At 38.9% G+C, this 19992-nt stretch overlaps 1 protein-coding gene across 1 annotated transcript; it reads right to left on the bottom strand.

The window, feature by feature from the left end:
- Nucleotides 1–574: 574 nt before the first annotated feature.
- On the bottom strand, nucleotides 575–18950 carry LOC143876012 (sulfite exporter TauE/SafE family protein 4-like). The gene is made up of 12 exons (XM_077377614.1): nucleotides 18678–18950; nucleotides 18136–18295; nucleotides 17850–18050; nucleotides 14788–14844; nucleotides 14347–14400; nucleotides 14204–14259; nucleotides 13877–13963; nucleotides 2481–2531; nucleotides 2163–2402; nucleotides 1513–1606; nucleotides 1265–1405; nucleotides 575–1128 (listed from the first exon to the last, which is right to left on the bottom strand). The coding sequence occupies exons 1-12, from the start codon at nucleotides 18840–18842 to the stop codon at nucleotides 1049–1051; spliced, it is 1386 nt and encodes a 461-aa protein (XP_077233729.1). The 5' UTR covers nucleotides 18843–18950; the 3' UTR covers nucleotides 575–1048.
- Nucleotides 18951–19992: the final 1042 nt, after the last annotated feature.

The raw sequence follows: 19992 nt of genomic DNA, 5'->3' as shown, positions 1-19992 counted from the left end.
CAAATAGTACTTTATGATTTTTTGGACTTTTGGTATTATATTAGTGCTTGGGAATACAAACCAATCTTCAAATGGCTAAAATTATTGCAGTATTTTAGTTCCAATTATTCAAAAATTACAATTGTTTTTGGTCCTCAATTTTGAGGGTTCTGAATCAGATTGTTCAGCATCAGCATCAGTTAGTGTCAGGTTGTTTTACATAATTCTCTTAGAGGTGGAGTGCAGCTTGTTGCATAAAACGTCAGAAAATTGAGTTATCTTTCTTCCATTCTCTTCCTTTTTTTATTTATTTGTTTTTGCAATTATCTTTTTAGGGATCTTCCTTGTTACCTAACCTGTACGGGTGTGGCTCTTTGGCTTAAAGTCATGGATATGCTCCCCAGTGACGCGAGTTTGAATCCCCCTAGGCTTACCCGATCCTCGTGTTTTATGGGTGATTGCGCACATCCGTAGGGAATAGTCCCGCCCTAAAAATTGGGTGGGGATACCCTATGCGAACAAAAAAAAAATCTCCCTTGTTACATTGTTTTTGTTAAAAAAAAAATTCCCAAAAGTTTTGTTTCACAGGATCCAGTTTCTTGCACACCAACTTTTCTCTCATAAAGTACAAGTGAAGATTCCATCATCTTCTCTGTGAACTATATCATTCACTACAGAACATCACTATTTGTTCGTAATTTCAAGCATGTATCATAAAAACAAAAATTGTTGCTGCATGTTACCAAATCAACATTTCCAACAAAGTACTAAATGGAGGTGAGCAATGAGTGAATACCCAAGAACGTGACAAGCTTTACATCTTAAAGCAGTGTGGAGTTTGGTCAATTAGGTATCGCCAACACCCCCCTACTTGACAAACATCTCTCTTTTCCCGTCGATGATCTTGAAATTTCTTGTTTCCAACAGAAAACAAACAATGGAGGTCAGCAAGGACCTGACACCCAAGAGACAACAAACTTTATTGCTTACAACAGAGTGGGGTTTGGTCGGGTATTGGCTAACAAACACCTCTCTCCTTTGTTTCCGATCTTGAATGTTCTTGTCCAGATCATTCATCACAAAAGCTTAGGAATCCCATGTATTCTTGTTGTTTTATCATGGAGATGCTCTTTTCAACACCAATGATACCTGCAATAGAAGTTGAACAAACAGAAGCAATAGAAGTTGAACAAACAGAACACATTGATTATTCTTATGTGTGTGTGTGTGTGTGTGTAGGATTTGAGAACTGAAAAGTAGTGAATTTGAACTTTTCTTCCAATACCCATAATCATGGCACTAGAAAAAATGACTGCTGAAAGAATGAAGGCAATGAGGGAAGCCCTCTTCAGAACTACCACCATTTTTCTTACTAAATACTGCCCCCAAAAACCAGCCATCACAGACACTGACATAAGATAAAGGGCTGCGAAACAAAAGAGATTATTAAGAATTATTGCGGGGAATTGGAATGGGGAATCTATGAAGTGGAAGTGATGATTAAATAATGGATGCACAAATAATTAGACTTACCATATGGGATGGGGAATCTATTGAGGAAGTAGAACTCCACTACAGATAGCGATGATGAGAACATCATCACAAATGTCGCTGTTGCGCTTGCAACCTGCAAAGAAAGACATCAGGTGGAATTGATACCAATTTATTGGTCAAAGTGATGGGTCTATCCTTATGCAGGGGTCCAAGATTGTTTCGCAGGGCCATTGGTGGCAAGCTGAAGCGATAAACAACCCATACTCATATTTTCCTCCATCGCACGCATGGGGGCAGAAAACCACAATTCCAAACATCCATGAAATATAGACGCCGACCTCTTCCAAGATGAGATTTACTACAGAAAGTTCAAGTTATGCTTGTAGGTGGTGAGACTACTGACCATTTTGTTCAGAAAGGTGGGGGTTTAGCATAATGCAGTCCATCATCTTATGATCAAATTCATGATTTTATCACAATATGGTAATAAAATTCATGATTTTATTCATGACCACTGGTGCAGGATGTTCGGAAATTAGGGTTCCTCTTCTCATTATTACTGATTGCACCATTGAGACCCATGACAAGACCCATGAGAGTTCGTTCCCATCTCTCCCACCAATGAAAAAGTGCAAACAAAAATTTCAGGTAAGCGAGGGGCCTTCTTTCTTTCATTTTTGTATTCGTACCTGTGGAATAACTCCGATCTCGAGCAGAAGAGGACCCAATATGAAGCCACCTCCGGAACCAAGAAGACCACCCACAGTACCTCCCAAAATTCCACAAAAAGCACAGAGAAGCAAGTGCAATACACTCCAATCAATGGAAGCTTCGCACACGGTTTCTGTGTTTCCGCATAGTTTCCTGTTTTTGCATTCCCTGTACAGTTTGATGGCTTCATATAGATACACGCTGAGTGCTGCAGGAATCTGTAACAAACATCCATCTATTTTCACTTGTAGTCCAAAACACCCCATAAACTGAAAAGAGTGGGTCAGTCACCTTACCTGCAAGATATTGAGGACCCAATAGCCAGGACTGCAAACAGCCACATAAGTCTGCAAAATAGAAACGAGGAAGTAGAGATTTTGGTCTATTCCTTTGTTTCCGAAGCATAAGACTTGATTAAATAAAAAATATATAGTTCTTGGATCTTAACCATACTGATAAGAGAACCTTTGAGGACTGCAAAGAGGCATATAAAGACCAAACGAAAAATCCGCTGATCCAAATTGGATGGCTTGGGAGTAAAGATAGATGAAACCATTTTAATGATTGCGTGACTGATAGAAAAACTAATTCAAGTTTATATTGGTGATGGGATTTAGAGTGATGGAGGACTTCTTAAAATTATTTCAAGGACCCTTTTCCTAGATCTCTTCACTTCCCACCTTTCAACATCCATTATTAAGGATCAAAAACAAGAAAATTCACCAAGATTTGATGCAAAGATCAGAGAACTGAAACAAAATGAAAAAGGAAATGGAAAATACCGACGTCCTTAAATCTCTGATCATCGGAGAAGGAAAAAAACGACACCCTTTACCTTTCAAAAAAAAAAAAAAAAAGCGACACCCACAGTCCAGATGAATTCTATTTTTTATTAGAGTCAGGAAAAAAGATGAAGATTGGAAGGTGATGCAAAGGTGGGGTATCCTGGATTTTGGGAATCCCTCTAAGATCTGAACCCAGAAAACTTAAAAGAAAATGATAAATTCTGTTCTGGTTTGACTTGGAAGATCAACCTACCAAAGTTTGTGGGATGTAGGGCTTGGCCTTGGGGGAGAAGCTCGACTCTTTGGCTCCTTGGAATGCGGCATCACTCATCAAAGCTCATACAATCTTTATTATCAATTTAGCACGCGTGAGCTAAATATACTGTGGAAGCTGCGAGGAGGGGGGGGGGGGGGGTGTGGTCAGGTCTTTGACTATCAAATGGAGGTGGAAAATGGTCGCAATGTTGATTATGCAATGGGTAAAATCTTCACGTCGGACTGGGCTTTCCTCAAGTCGTTGGTGTGCTTGTAGGTCAGCGATCACTTGTTTTCCATAGGAGTTTGTGGGCAGTTTGGAGATGATTTTCTCCGTAGGAGTTTGTGGGCAGTTTGGAGATGATTTTCTCCGTAGGAGTTTGTGGGGAGTTTGGAGATGATGTTCTTCTATTAGCAACAGACTCCAGAAGGGATATGTTAAGTACTCCATTTCATAACCTGGAGGGGGTTGCGTCTGAGAAGATAATAGAAATCCGGCAGCAAGACAAGACATGGCATTTGCGGTGGATGGTCCCCAGTTGCTTCAGATCCTGACACCGATTCCGGTTAGGGCCGCAATAACCATATTTTTCAACAAGCGGATGGCGCCAAATGCAAACCTATTTGGCAGATGAAGAAGACGCATGTGGCCAGTCCCAGCACCTGTGTTGCATGGATTCTTTGCCCCCTTATGCTGAATCCATGTCAACACATCTCCACATGCGAATCGGTCATTGATTCGGGTGGGACACGCCCAGATTCTTGTCGTAGCCGTGTCCCGCACGAATCCTGTTTTTCAGGGGAATCCGACTCATCATTGTCTCTTTTAAAATGCGAATCATGTATGTTTTCCATTCAAAAATGTTTTCTTAACTTCTTTTTATATGAAACACAACCCATACTCTTTTAATAAAAATCCTAGTGCATCGATTTCGACCCTGACCCCCTTCGACCTTCTTCGACTCTCTAATAAAACCTCTAACGCATCGACCCTCCACCCTCAAATTTTTCATGAATATATATATATATATATATATATATATATATATATATATATATATATATATATATATATATATATATATATATTAATTTTTAATTTTTAAAATTTTATTTTATTTAAATTTACCGGATCCACGAGTCGTACTTTTTGGAGATTTCTGAATCCCACACCTCGAATCCGGGTCGGATCGCGACACGCAAATCCGAATCCATGCGACACGGCCCAGCACCATTAGATCTTATCCACCATCTAAGAGGATTCCAGATCAAATACTGGATGCCAGTTCAAATTCCAGTATGATTTCATAACTTTCATTGCCCCCTATTTCTTCAACCACAAGGGTCCATTTGAATGAATGCACCAAAAAGTTGGAAAGTAAAAGTACAAATTTTCCATTTCCTAGCTTTATTTCGTTGCCATTTACTGTTCACATGGCAGTCCTTGTTGGCTCCAAATTCTCCAAATACAAGCCATTTTGCACTGTTTGACTTTCCTGTCAGATCGAGAGAAAAGGGAAAGTAAAGAAATGAGAATCGTTATTCCTTTCCTTCTACTTCTATATTAGGCGCGCCCAAACTTACCCCAAGGAATTCTTGTAACAAGGGCATTGGTAGTGGGACACAGAGTGTGGGTAGTGGAGCATGTGCCTCCTCCGTGCGCCTTCCTGTCCCCTAGGACAATGAGTTACTCTTATCTGAAGCGAATCTTAAGGGGAGATGGGGTCCGACAGCCAAGACCTCTTAGAGATTACAGTTGGCTCCTAATCATCATGTTTCTTCTCTAACAGATGTCAATTCTATAATCTCAGATTCCTTGGTGGATGAGTGATGTATGGCTCTTTCTTGGATCGAAGAAATGAGACCTCCTTATATGGTGAAAATTTATGAAGTTACTGGCATTGACACATTTGTATTAGAGTCCCAAGTCACATCATTGTAGCCTTCAGCAACAACAACATGATATTTCTCTCATAATGCAATTTTTAATGAAATATTTTCTTCAAGAACTTTATAATGCAAATTTAATGCAATTTTTATGGCTCTGGTAAGTACTTTCTAATACATCTTTTCTCTTTGCTTATTGGTCTACTTGTTAAGTTTTCCAACCGAGTTGGCGATGTGTATCTTTTCTCTTTGATTATTGGTGTGCTTGTTAAGTTTTCCAACTGAGTCGGCGATGTGTCGTTTAGTATAGGACATACAACAGACTTCCAACCACACTTAGATTGTTTTTTTAGCAATTGACTGATCTTATTCTTCATCAGCTTGACATAAGATAAAAATGAAGTGACGACATGTTTTCAACCAAATTGATCTCATTTTTTAATAACCTTCTATATATATCTTGGTTGAGTGAGTACAAGTCCAGTTTCTTTTTTATGATCTTGATCCTTAAAATCACATTAACTTCACTCAGATCCTTCATGTTGAAGTTTGATGAAAGGAACTTCTTTAGATCAATTATACATTCAATGCAAGTTCCAAAGATAATTATGTCATCTACATACATACAGATTATCTATCTATTGTTTCTATTGAGTTTGTTGTATACACTAATCTCTCCACCATTTGGAAAGTATCCATTTAATCTCGAAACTGTTTTTGAGTTTTTCTGCTTGTTACTCTTTTTTTCTTGTCCTTGGAATATGTATACCTCATTTTGATCCATGTAGATCTCTTCCTCTAAATCACCACTTGAAAATTTTGTTTTCACATCATCTAGTGAATCAGAAGGTTGTCGATAGATCGAGAGGAAAATCAATAATCTTATGAAGGAAATTCTTACAGTAGGAGGAACACAAGTATTGAAGATGTCAGATCTTTCAATTTATTGAAGAAGTTAGATCTTTCTATTTATTGAAGAAAAATCTTTCTGTTTTTTTAGTCCCTTTTTCACCAATCTTAGTTTTTGTCTTCTTTCTGAAGATCCATTTACATTCAATGATTTTGCTATCATGTGGTAGATCAACTAGTATCCAAGTTCTATTCGACATTATGGACTGCATCTCATCCTCTATGGCCTCTCATTGAGGTCTTTAGTGAGTTGATATTGATTTTGAGTTAATGGGATTGTTCTCAATTGAGTACAAGTGAAGTTGTGGCCAAAATATTTGACTTTTTTTGTATACTTGCTTCTCCTTTGTTCAACATATTATATCGCACTTTAAATAGTTTTTATGATATATTGCAGGCGATCTCTCCGAGGTCTGTTGGTTAATCGGCGGAGCCAACTCCTGATGGTCAGAATTCAACGTTAGTGGATCCTTCTCTATCCCCAAATGGCGACGTGGAAGAAGTCTTGCAAATCTGGGCCTCAGCCCATTTAGAATTTGATAGCGGGCCCAAGATTTTGGCCCATTCGGATGGTAGCGGTGGGTTTGGATACCAGCCCAGCGAATGTTATTTTGAAGACCCTACTACTATATTCTCAGTTAGAAGTTTTAAGGAAGGATCTTTTTCTTCACCTCTGGATCAGGCTCGCATTTTTGGGGATTTATCTGTGGGGGTTGACGATGGTTCTTTTTGGTTTTCAACTTTTGCATCTGCGGAGACTGTGGATCAAGACTCTTTGGGAAGGGGTAGCAGGAGGAAGCTCCTTCATCTTAGGATGGTTCGGAGTGGTATTGTTTCTCATCTGGATTTCAGTAACATGGAAGATCCTGATGTCCTATCTGCGGTTGTTATCCAGGTAAATTGTTGCTCTGAAATAAATTGGTGCTCCATGAAAGAGGTTTCTATTTTCAGTGGTGGCTCCGGTCATGTTTCTTGCCACAGCTCGCACTCGTCTTATTTTACTTTCTATTGTGGTTTGAGGAAGATATCTTTGAACCTATGTGATAGTTTGAGGGAGAGTTGGGCAATCCGGAATCATCTTATGGTGTGGTCCTTCGATAATCATGAAGATTTCGTTGGGGACTTGGTCTTCTTCTTTGGACTCTGATGGCTTGCTGGCAGGGAGTAGGAGTTTTTTGGATTTGTCTGAAGTAGTGGGTAAGTTCTTGGGAGGGCACAAGTCTCCAAATTTCCCTAGGAAGCAGTTAGTTTCTAGGGCAGTTGTTGTGGTAGCAGCCCCAGATTCTAGCCGCCAAGTGGGGCTTGCTCTCCCTAATAATAAGGTTATTTTGCAAAATTATACTTCGGATTCTGAGGAGGTCTATGATTGCTTTAAGCAGTGGGAGGATCCTTCTGAAGAAGCTGGTGATTTCTTTGTCAGTCATACTCTAGGTGTTAGTAAGAAGCTGGGTCTGATTTATGCAGGCCCTGAAGAGGAATTCAGATCTGAAATCATGGCTGTTGAGTTAAAGGAGTCTGAAGGTTCTGGACAGCCAGTAAACTGTCCAAAGGAGAGTGCCAGAAAAAGAGCCTGGGAACTCCATAGATTGAAGTCAGATATAAATTATGATGTTGTTGTGAATGGTAATGGCTCATCACTTAAGTCTGTGGGTCGGAAAAAGAGTGTTAGGAGGGGGAGGAAGACCAGAAATATTGGTGATCTATGAAGATATTGTCATGGAATATCAATGGGTTGGGGTCTCAGGAAAAAAGAATCCAGGTAAAAGAAGTTGTGTGGAGGATGAAACCTGATCTTATTTGTTTACAAAAAACCAAGTTAGAGGTTATAAACCGGCTTGTTATAAGAAGTTTGGGGGTTAAAGCAGATTGGGATTTCGTGTTTGTAGCTTCATCTGGTGCTTCAGGTGGTATTCTGATCTTGTGGGATAAAATTAGTTGGAAGAAACAGGAGGAATGGCGGGGTAAATTTTCATTATCTGTGTCTCTTCAAAAAGTGGTGGACAACTCGATATGGCTATTTTCTGGTGTTTATGGCCCTGTTCTTAAATCAGAGAAAGGGTTATTTTGGGAGGAGCTGGGGAAGGTGAGGGACTTGTGCTCGTTCCCCTGGTGTATGGGGGGATTTCAATGAAACGAAAAAAGTGGGGGATCGCCTGGGTTGTAGGAGGGCTAATCAGTATATGAGAGATTTCGCTAATTTCATAGCTATGTTCGAATTAGTAGATTTACCATTATCAGGTGCATCCTTTACTTGGTCTAGAGGTCAGAGTCGAAGTCGACTTGATCGTTTTCTTCTCAGCCAAGATTGGGTTGAGGCGGTTCCGGAAGTTTATTAGAAAGTTCTTGCTCATTCGGTCTCTGATCATTGTCCACTTGTTCTTGACCCCAGATTGGAATCATGGGGTCCTCCGCCGTTTAGATTTGAAATTGCTTGGCTTAGAGATCCTTGTATGGAGGAAATTTTGGGAGGTTGGTGGGCTTCTTGTCACGCGGAGGGCCCGACTGATGTGGTGATTGGTAAGAAGTTTAGATATGTGAAGAAAAAGTTAAAAGAGTAGGTTAAGGTAAAGAAGTTTCAATCTTTTGGGAGAAAACAATGGTTGGAGAAACGTATATTAGAGTTGGTTGCTTTAGAGGAGAGTGGTCTGGATTCAGAGGAGGATGGGGAGGAGTTGGGGAGGGTTAAGCTAGAATATAAAGATGTGCTTCTTCATGAGGAGATTTCTTGGCGGCAAAAATAAGGGTGAAGTGGTTGGCTGAAGGTGACAAAAATACTGCATATTTTCATGCTATGACGAGTGCTCAAAGGAGGAGGAATAGAATTGAATTCCTCAATGAGAATGGTAAAATATTGTCTGGTAAGGAAGATGATTCTAAGGCTATCCTTGAGTTTTTTAAGTCTTTGTACTCCGCTGATGACATTACCCATCCTATTCCGGAAGAGGTGGCTTTTGGTAATCTAAGTTTGGAGGAAAATAATATCTTGGAGAGGCCTTTTGAGGAAGAAGAAATTGAAAGAGGAGTATTCTCTCTAGCTAAAGACAAGGCCCCTGGCCCTGATGGTTTTAGCTTAGCTTTCTTTCAATCTTGTTGGGCTTTTGTTAAAGATGATATTCTTAGATTTTTTAAAGATTTCTTCGAGGGATTGTCTCTTGATTGAGGAACAGGAGCTACCGTCCTAGCGTTGGTACCTAAGGTGGAGGGTGCTTCGAAGGTGTCTGACTTTCGCCCGATTAGCTTGGTGGGGTGACTCTATAAAGTGCTAGCAAAAGTTTTGGCTGAGCACCTTAAGATGGTTCTTCCTTCTATTATTTCGGATAGTCAGAGTGCTTTCGTAAGTAAGAGACAAATTTTGGATTGCTCCCTAATTGCTAATGAAGCTATTGATTCTTACTTAAATAGTGGTAAAGGTGGGGTGTTATGTATGCTTGATATGGAGAAAGCCTATGATAGGGTGGATTGGAATTGCTTGGATTACTTACTTGGGAAAATGGGTTTTGGTTGTCGGTGGAGAGGATGGATGAGGAAATGCATCTCTTCAGCTTGGTTCTCTATTCTAATTAATGGCTCTCCTAAGGGTTTCTTCAAGTCATCTAGGGGCTTAAGGCAGGGGGACCCTCTTTCTCCTTTTCTATTTGTTATTGTTGCTGAGACTCTGAGTAGATTGATGTATAAAGGAAGCAGGATGGGTTTGTTTGAAGGATTCTTTATTGGGAAAGATAAAGTGGAAGTGTCCCTCTTACAGTTTGCAGATGATACGCTCCTCTTCTGTGCTCCTGATATTAGTCAAGTTCTAAACCTTAAAGCAACTCTTAGATGTTATGAAATGATTACTGGCCAACGCTCCAACTTTCTAAAGTCTAGGTTGTATGCTCTTAACACCTCCCCATCTGTGGCTTGTGGCTTTGCAAAGATTTTGGGTTGTGCTTTGGATTCCCCGCCCTCTTCTTACTTAGGTCTTCCTTTGGGGGTTGTTAGACTGCATAAATCTTTATGGGATCCTGTAGTACAAAGAATTGAGAGAAGACTGGAAACTTGGAAAGAAATTTAAGTATCTAAAGGAGGAAGGTTGACTTTGGTAAGGCAGTGTTGGCTAATATTCCTATATATTATCTTTCTTTGTTTAAATGTCATGTGAGTGTGGTGTTGAGAATTGAGCAAATCCAGCATAGGTTTTTGTGGGGAGGCTCTGATAAAAAGAAAGGCATCCCTCTGGTGAAGTGGGAATCGGTTTGTCTTCCGATCAAGTGTGGAGGTTTGGGTATCAGAAGAGTAAAAGAATTTAATCATGCTCTCCTAGGTAAATGGCTTTGGCGTTTTGGAGTGGAGCAATCCTCTTTGTGGGTTAAGGTGGTTGGGAGCAAGTATGGTTTTCTAAATGGGAACTAGCTATTTGCTTGTGTTTTGAAAAATAAAAAGTTGACAATTTGGAGAGATATTCAAAGGCTGAGTCATGAGTTTGAAAAAGGTATTCGGTTTAAAGTTATTTGGGTGATCGTATCAGATTTTGGCTGGACTCGTGGTGCTTGGCTGAGCCGCTTAAGGAGCTTTTTCCAGATCTATTTCTGGTTGCTTCTCAAAAGGATGCGTTGGTTGCCGATTGTTTTGATCGGTCTGAGCTTGGGGTGGTCTGGAATCCGAGTTTCAGAAGGAATTTCTTTGTTAGAGAGTTGGCCTCTATTGCTCAATTGCGAAAGTTGATTGAAGGGTGTTATATCAAGAGGTTTGGGTCTGATAGAAGAATCTGGATCTGGAATCCATTGGGTTTCTTTTCAGTTAAATCTTTTTACTTTCAAATTGTGCCCTGTGGTTTACCTTCTATTTCAGCCAAGGTATGGTCATTTTAGTGCCCTCCTAGGATTTCCTTTTTTGGTTGGGCAGTGAGTCGTGGTCACATTCAAACTATGGATTTTCTTAGAAAAAGAGGGATGTGGTTAGTGGACCATTGCCCCTTATGTTTGGAAAATGGAGAGTCTATAGATCATCTTTTTATCCACTGTAGGGTTACTAGAGAGGTTTGGGGCCTTATTCTGTTGTGATTTGGAATATGCTGGGTTTTTTTCGAAATCTATCCCCAAGGTGATTAAGAGTTGGGAGTCGAATCCTTGGAAGAAGAAATGGAAGGTTTTATGGAAGATTTGTCTTTTGGCCTCTTGGTGGGTTATGTGGAAAGAAAGGAATTCTAGGGTGTTTGATGGGGTGGTTAAATCTCCGTATAGACTTTACATCAAAATTATTGTGGTCTCCATATTGTGGGCTAGAAGTACCCATTTGTTTAGATTTGTATCGGCTTTTGATCTCTGGGAGGGTTGGCGGATAGTGTGCAATGATAGGGAGAGAAGATCCATGATTGTACAAAAGTGGGAAGCCCCTCCTAATGATCTTATTAAACTAAATTTTGATGGTTCTTGTTTAGGCAATCCGGGTCCTTCAGGTGTTGGGGCTCTATGCAGAGATTCTTCTGGTTTGGTCATGTGGGCCTATTCTGGTCCTATTGGCATATGTGATTCTAGTGAAGCGGAGGTTACGGCGGCTTTCCATGGCATCAAGCATCTGAATAAAGATTCCTATAATAAGGTGGTTGTAGAAGGTGATTCCTTAAATGTGATCAGTTGGCTCTCGGGAAAGGTTGACCCTCCTTGAAGGTTTCTCTCCTTCTTTGATGAGATCTCAGACTTAACCTTCAGATCTTCTATAGCTTTTAATCATGTAAGGAGATCTGCTAATGGTGAAGCAGATGCTCTAGCTAGATCGGGTGTGCCTAGGTTGGGTCTGGAATGGTTCAACTATTTTCCGCCTTGAGTCATTTTATTTTGTTGTTTATCTTTTAATGTAATCATTGAGAACCATCTCGGTTTCTCTTCCTTCAATATATAAATTACCATTTCAAAAAAAAAAAAAAAACATATTATATCTCGCACGTGGTCTGCTTGTTATTGGTTGAAGATGATGATACATCAACTTTAAATTTATTTATTTTTCAAGTTTTAATTTTTCTAGATTCTATACAACTTCCTTGTCGTTGAGTATCTAATGGAAACATAATCAATTTCATGATATCATACTTTAGATTCCCTATGATTTATTAGAATCACATGTACTATATGCATCCCCATACTTCAAACTAATTTTAGGGAGGATTTTTTTTTTTTTCAAATCTATAAGACTTCCTTGTTGCTAAAAAATTTAGCACGGTAAAAAAGAAATTTAGTGTGGCAAAAAATTTAGCGGGGAAAAACCCAATTAAGAGCGGTATATTTGCTCTTTTTGCTAGAAAGTGTATTCCTTATTTTAGGAATGATCAAAGTGATATATCCGCCCCTTTTGATCACCAGGAACACTCCCTGTCAGTGTTTGTGGCACTCAGGCATTGAATTTGTTACGTGCAATTTAGGGATGTGTTTGATTGTTGCTACTTTTTTGGAAATTAAAAAAAAAGATTGAATATTTATTGTTACTAGAATAAGCTATGGTGGGACGTTGTGGTAGGATAGGATGTTTGCATGTAATCTTAGTTTCCTATTTTGTTGGTTTTATTCCTACTTTGTTGGTAGTTAGGGGAGTCATTATAAGGTGGATTGTAATTGACGTTTTTTTCTTAATGAATGAAAAACTTGTTCCAGAACGTGTCTTGTACACAAAGGAGGATTGATCCTTCCCTCGAAGTGGATCAAGAGGTTGATCTTCCATCTGAGAAGATCAATCACGTTGCAAACCGTTCTAGATTCGTAACAAAGTGATATCAGAGCCGTCGATCTTGCGCCATGGCTGTGTCTTTGAAGTTTTGGGAATTCGTACGTGAATCTACAGGAGATTAAGGCATTGGTTTTGAAAATGATGGAAAGACAAAAACAATTTGCGGAAAGCTTGAAAAAAATCAGTGGGACGATCGAGAAGCCCTGCACGATGAAAAAGAGACGACGACATAGAAAAAGAGGAGAAAAGAAGAAGGGGGGAAGAAAGCAAATAGAAGAAAAGAAACATGCAAAAAAGATGCATTGTCGATTTCGACAAAGTCGTAGTCCGAAAATCCGTCATTCCTCTCAACCCGTATGACATCAACAAGATCCTCGTCCACGAACATTCGTGCATCAAATTCCCACATATTCCAAACAAGCACGACGATGGAGCTTTGATGAAAACTACGATCAGATTGATTTATAAATGGAGCTTCCTCAACACTTGGTGACTAATCTCAAGACGAATAGAAGAAGCAAAGGAAGAGGAAGGAAGAGGACTTTCAGAAGGTGTGCAAGATCTGATTTTTCATCAATTGGCCAGAGCTTCATCTTCAACTTTGAGGACAAGGTTGATTCCAAGAGGAGTGGAATGTTACATGCAACTTAGGGATGTGTTTGGTTGTTGCTTCTTTTTAGGAAATTAAAAAAAATGATTGAATATTTATTGTTACTAGGATAAGCTATGGTGGAACGTTGTGGTAGGATAGGAAGTTTGCACGTAATCTTAGTTTCCTATTTTGTTGGTTTTATTCGTACTTTGTTGGTAGTTAGGGGAGTCATTATAAGGTGGATTGTAATTGACATTTTTTGCTTAATGAATGAAAACTTGTTCCAGAATGTGTCTTGTACACCAAGGAGGATTGATCATTCCCTCGAAGTGGATCAAGAGGCTGATCTTCCCTCTGAGAAGATCAATCACGTTGCGAACCGTTCTAGGTTCGTAACAGAATTCTTCTGACATAAGTACAACAGCCCCTCTTTAGTCATGGATACACTGACAGGGGTGTTCCTAGTGATCAAAAGGGTGGATATATCATTTCCCTAAAATAATTAGCGCGTTAAAAAGGAAATTAATAGCAATAGATTTCTCAGAGAGAGAGAGAGAGGTTTACTTGCCTCAAAGGCTTGAAGAAGTAGAAAGGCCACCCAAACAAGCACCAGTACCAGGATCCGTTTCCATCTGATGTTAAAGCGTAGTATTTCCTGAATAAAATAGTTAAGAATGAATAGCATGTATTTCATAATATATATAGAGAGACAATAAATTCGCACCCCCTACAGGATAATTCTCACCACTGTAACGTGAATTATGTGGGGACTTTAATGCTTTTTCACGCTAATAGGGTGCGAATTGTCCTACAGGGAGTGCCAATTTGTCAACGCCCTATATATAAGATCATTATTAACTTTGCAGAAGAGGGTATTAAAGGGGAATTTACTCACCCAGCTGGATTTATCTTCTCTTGGAAGCAAGGGCTTGTAATCACCATCCATGATAACTGCAAAACAGAAAGAAAATCATTAAAAAAAACACCTTTAAAACTGCATAAAATTGGAACTTCTTGATAGTAACATCTCCCTGTTACCTTGATCATTTGAGTTTGATAGAGCTGCTCTGTCTTCCATCTGCATCATAAATTCTTTGGGAGTTAACTAATGAAAACTTCAAGACAGTAACACCCCGCGCACCCCACCCGACTCCCCTCCTTTCATGGTTATACATACATTTTTAATAGAATTCATTCCATAGAGTAAAAGAGGTAGGGGTAGACCGAAAATAACTTAGGTAGAAACAGTGAGGAAAGACTTGATGGTTAGGAACATAATAGAGAACATGACCTTGGATAGGAGAGAATAGAAGAAAATGATCCATGTAGACGAACCCAATTACTGTTAGGATTAGACTTAGTCAATTTAAGCTGGGTAGATTCTTTCACCTTCTTCATGAAAATTTTCTAAAGGATTCATTAGCCGACCCCAAAGCTTGGGACAGAGGCTTAGTTGAGTTCAGTTGAGTATACATACACGAATAGTCTCTTGCTTCCACATCTCGATTCCCTTAAAGAACGATCTCGAAGATGTTCCTGATACATTGAAAAAAAATAAGAATTTTACTTTCTTGGAAAATAAAATACCAACCATGAGAGGGTTTTCTATACTGTCCCTATTTTTGTAATAGGGTTTATCCTAGAATTGTAAAACCTACATCAAAGTGGTCAACCAAACAATAATTTTTCCATAAAATTTTTCTAAAAAAAACAAAGAAATCCATAGATCCAAACGTCCCTGATATACAAAACCCACATTCAGTGGAAGATAATATAGTCAAAGACAAAGTTCAAACATGTGTAATTCTTCAATTTCGAATGTTCCAAATTATTTATCCTAAATGGTAAAATTTGCCTAATCATTCTTATCAATTATTTGCGTTACCATTGTAAGGCTGGTGGAATTTAATTCCCACATACTTGACGTCAATATAAAAAAGGGAGGTGAAATCGCCACATTTTTTTTTCTTTCATTTTTTTTGTTTTTTTGTTTTTGGGCGGGGAGGGAATTACAGTTACACCCCTTTAACATTCTGACATTTCAACTCTAACCCTGACTTTTAAAAGTCACCAACTACACCCCTGAGGTTTCAATTTGTATAAGGTAAATCCCCTCTTATGAAACACTACCAATGCTAATGAAGACCCCATACCACCCTCCAAACCCCATACCTAAATCCAAACACAACCAAAAACACAGTGGGCCCACATTGTTTGGATGATCCAAAGCTTTCATTTGATGAGCCCTAACTTAGATAGGGTGTGCCCAAAAAATATGCTCCATAGGATCATCCTAACCCTTCGATATGTGTAGGGGTGTAAATGGATATTCGGAAATTCGATTACCGTCCGCATCCGAATCCGTTTAAAGCGAATATTATCCGAATCTGTTTCAAGCGGATATTATCCGAATCCGTTTATGAGATATCCGGCTCTTAGCGGATGCGAATCTGGTAAATGTTATATCCGATCCGTTTAACATCCGAATCCGAGAAGTAAATCATTTTTATTTATTATTAATAATATCATTAATATTTATTTTTAGTAATGACACACTATCTTTTGTTTCTATAAGAAAAGTGAATATTCTTTTTAGAAAAAATAAAATAAAAACTAAAATAGCCCAAACCCATTCCATCAAAATAACCCAAACCCATTCCATCATATACAAAAAAAAGAAGGAAAAATCCAAAGACCACTACCAACACTATCATCATTCCCAATCGCCTCCCCCTCTCTCTCTCTGCCTTTGTTTTAAAAGGAAGAAGAGGATCTCATATATTTTAGGGTTTGAGAGTTAATTTTGTGAAGAGATTGTAGAGGTCTAGTTGGAAAATTCATTCGAGTAAGTAGGAGAAAAAAGATAAAGTGTTGTAATAAAATGTTCGAATTTTCAGGATAAACGGATACGGATAATATCCGAATTCGAACAATATCCGACGGATACGAATTCGGTAATAGATATTAAATATCCGTCGAATCCGAATCCGAATCCGAATTCGGATAGTGTATACTGTAATCAAATTCGGATATAGCCATATCCGCTCCGAATTCGATCCGTTTACACCCCTAGATATGTGGATGAACTGTCAACTGAGGGGGTCTATCTATTACAAATTGAAACCTCAAGGAGTGTAGTTGGTGGCTTTTAAAAGTCATGGCTATAGTTGAAAATGTCAGAAAGTTGACGAGGTGTACCTTTAACTTTCTGACATTTTCAACTCTAACCCTGACTTTTAAAAGTCACCAACTACACCCCTGAGGTTTCAATTTGTATAAGGTAAACCCCCTCTTATGAAACACTATCAATGCTGATGAAGACCCCATACCACCCTCCAAACCCCATACCTAAATCCAAACACAACCAAAAGCACAGTGGGCCCACATTGTTTGGATGATCCAAAGCGCTCATTTGATGGGCCCTGACATAGATAGGATGTGCCCAAAAAATCAGCTCCATAGGATCATCCTAACCCTTCGATCTGTGGATGGACCGTCAACTGAGGGGGTCTACCTTATACAAATTGAAACCTCAGGGGGTGTAGTTGGTGGCTTTTAAAAGTCAAGGCTATAGCTGAAAATGTCAGAAAGTTGACGAGGTGTTTTACACTTATTATGCACTTACATAACTGTAAAATAAGAAGAGGAGTGCCATTATAAAAACAATATAATATCCCCTACATAATTCAGAAGTGTACGGAACATTAGAAACCGCAGTGGTGTCATGTGGTGGGACCAAGTATCCCATGATCCAATGAAATCCATGTGTGCTTGTTGTTTTCTTCTTTTTCTATTATAGTCAGCCAATCATTGCATGTACAATAATATAATTGCTATCGCAGATTATGTAAACGGGCCCAATCAGGGTGTGCATATCAATTTCTTGATTTGATTAGGCTTGCTTTAATGCAATCTTAAATCATAATAAATTGCAATTTTTAATATCAACTTTGAAATGGGTATGCTTCTGTTGATCCGGATTAGATTTCCATGTGAGTTATCTATAAACTGCAGTTTTTTATTTCAATTTTGAAATGGGTATGCTCGTATCGATCCAGATCAGATTTCCATGTCTGTTATGATCTAGATTAGATTTCCATGTGAGTTGTGGGTATGTTTCTGTTCATCCAGATTTAATTTCATTGTGAGTTATGGTCTATATATTGGAAACCTAGATTAGATTTCCATGTGAGCTATCAATAAGTTGCAAGTTTTAATTTCAATTTTAAAATGGGTATGTTTCTATTGATCCAAATTAGATTTCCACGTGAGTTATGAACTAAAATTTTGAAATGGGTATGTTTCTGTTGGTCCAAATTATATTTATGATTTATACTGGGAAATCATTTTAGCACTCCAATATTTTGACAAACATGCGCTCCCATGTTTGTCGTGTAGCATTTAAAGGGCTGTCAGAGGAAAATTGCGGTTCTCAAAATGCTCTTAAAGCCCTTTAAACACCACACGACAAAACATGGGAGCCCATGTTGCCGGAATCATTTTCCTTTATATTTCGTAAGAAGAGGAAGAGAGAGACAAACCAGTGAAGAGTACGATGACGAGGACAGTGATGAGCCAATAAGGAAAGATGATGCTAAGAGCAACGCCAATGGTGATGCCTAACATGAGCATGGGCTGAAAGAGAAGGGCCAGATCATAGTCTATCATGGGGACTTCTCTTGTTGGATGAGGAACCCTAAGATTATACCAAACAGATGAGGCCGATGCACCCATGATCATACCTGTAACAATTTCACAAATCCAATTCAACTACGACCACACAGAGAGAGAGAGAAAAGAAAAAAAAAGAGATATTTCATTACAAACATTTAGATAGAGCTGCTGCAGATTTGGGGTCAAAGCCAACGATCAAGTTGAGCATTGGAACAAAAATCCCTCCTGCTCCAACCCCACCCACCGTTCCGAAAGCCGATCCCAAGAATCCTATAATCGCCGCTAAAACGCTTTTCCAATTCAACTCAAGTTTCTGTGGCGTGGTCAGAGAAAAAGATAAATTAATTGACAGAAAATAGAGAAGAAGATGATAGAAAAAGGGGAGAATTGAGAAAATGGTGAGTTAATTAAAAAAAACTCAGGCCACTAATATTTTGAAAGTACTCTGATTATTTCCTTGCTTTCATTAGCCATACGGCATCTACACTTATATAAAATTGGAGTAGAACAAAACAGGAAAAGAAATCAACAGAATTACGAAATATAAAGATTGAAAATTATTGCAATATAAAAATGTATTCGTAAGGTAACATCAGTTCTACAAAACAATCTCTAATCCATAGAGTAATATCTATAAGGCTATATATCTATATATCTACACACATATATAGAGAGAGAGATTGAGAGAGAGTTACTGGCCAGACTCGAACACTTGTGATGTATGTGTCTGGAAAGCCATTGGATTGTTGTAGGGTAAAATGAGGTAAGGAATTGTGTTTGTGATTGGAAAGGACAAAGGCTGTGAGAATGGCAGCAGAGAAACTTGTGAGAAGATAGATGAGGAACCCTTTAATTCCCATGGCTGCCTGATAACAGGACGACTTTTTCTGGCCTTCCTGTTAGATTTTCCTCTCATAAATATACACATATAACTATATACAAATGATGACAGAGAGAGAAGTTTCTTTAGGGGAAATGATTTCAGCACAACCATGTTTTGAAAACATGGGCACTCTAGCTTGTCGTTTAGTATTTAATTGGCTTGTAAGTGCTTTTTGGGAATCTTAATAACCTTTTTACAGATCTTTAAATACTAAACAACAAGCTAGGTGTATTAAAACATATTTGTGCAACCATTTCCTTTCTTTAAGCTTAGAGATTTCCTTAATCAATTCAGAGAGAGAGAGAGAGAGAGAGAGAGAGATTAATCAATCTGCCAAGAGAGAAATAGTGAGAGTTTCCTATTAGGGCAAGATACGGACACGGGGTCTCTATAGCTACACTCTGGCCTTATGTTTGGGGCGTCCGTGACAACTAACTCCTTGGATTTTGCTTTTGTTACCGCCCGACGCGAGAATCGGGGGTCCGACTTCACTTACCACCAAAATCAGCCGTCCATATTTTATCAACGGCCAAGATTAAAAGACCATAATCCAATCCTCACAACCAAAGTTTGTCTGACAAATGTGATATATGTAATTGAGATAGTTGATCGTAGTCATTATTAGAATCAACGGAGCAAATCACATTATGCTAAAGATGTTCCTAAATTAAGATTGAGGAAAAAAGTTGTCATAAATATACTAAAGGAATTGCTAGCGTCCATCTCAAAAGGCATTTGGCAGCTGGTCTGTGGCATGTGTCAGACCAGCCACCTCGTGAATGGAAGGCATTTCGCGGCCACCTCAATGCCTTTTGCGATGGACCCTAGCAAATCCCATATACTAAAGGGGGATGGCACGGGGAAGAAAAGGGGGCGAATATATCACTTGATAGAGAGAGAGAGAGAGAGGACAAAGTTGACATTAACCTCCATTTAAAAATATTCTCTTTAGAGTGGGCGGCAAAATGGGGAGCACTGAAGCTCCACGTTGATGCACCGAATGCGACTTATTAGAAACCAACAAATGCAGAGAGTTGGAGCAATATGTGATGAATGAGTTTGTCTCATGACTTCAACTCATCGTCTTTATGGGAAAGAGTACTTTTTTATTTATGTCTTATGCTAGT

The sequence above is a fragment of the Tasmannia lanceolata genome, unplaced genomic scaffold (genome assembly GCF_043159265.1).
Source record: "Tasmannia lanceolata isolate RefF3 unplaced genomic scaffold, GAP_Taslan_0.1 ptg000004l, whole genome shotgun sequence".
NCBI lineage: Eukaryota > Viridiplantae > Streptophyta > Magnoliopsida > Canellales > Winteraceae > Tasmannia > Tasmannia lanceolata.
Note: the sequence above shows the minus strand (reverse complement) of the source record. Positions and strands in the feature narration are given on the sequence as shown.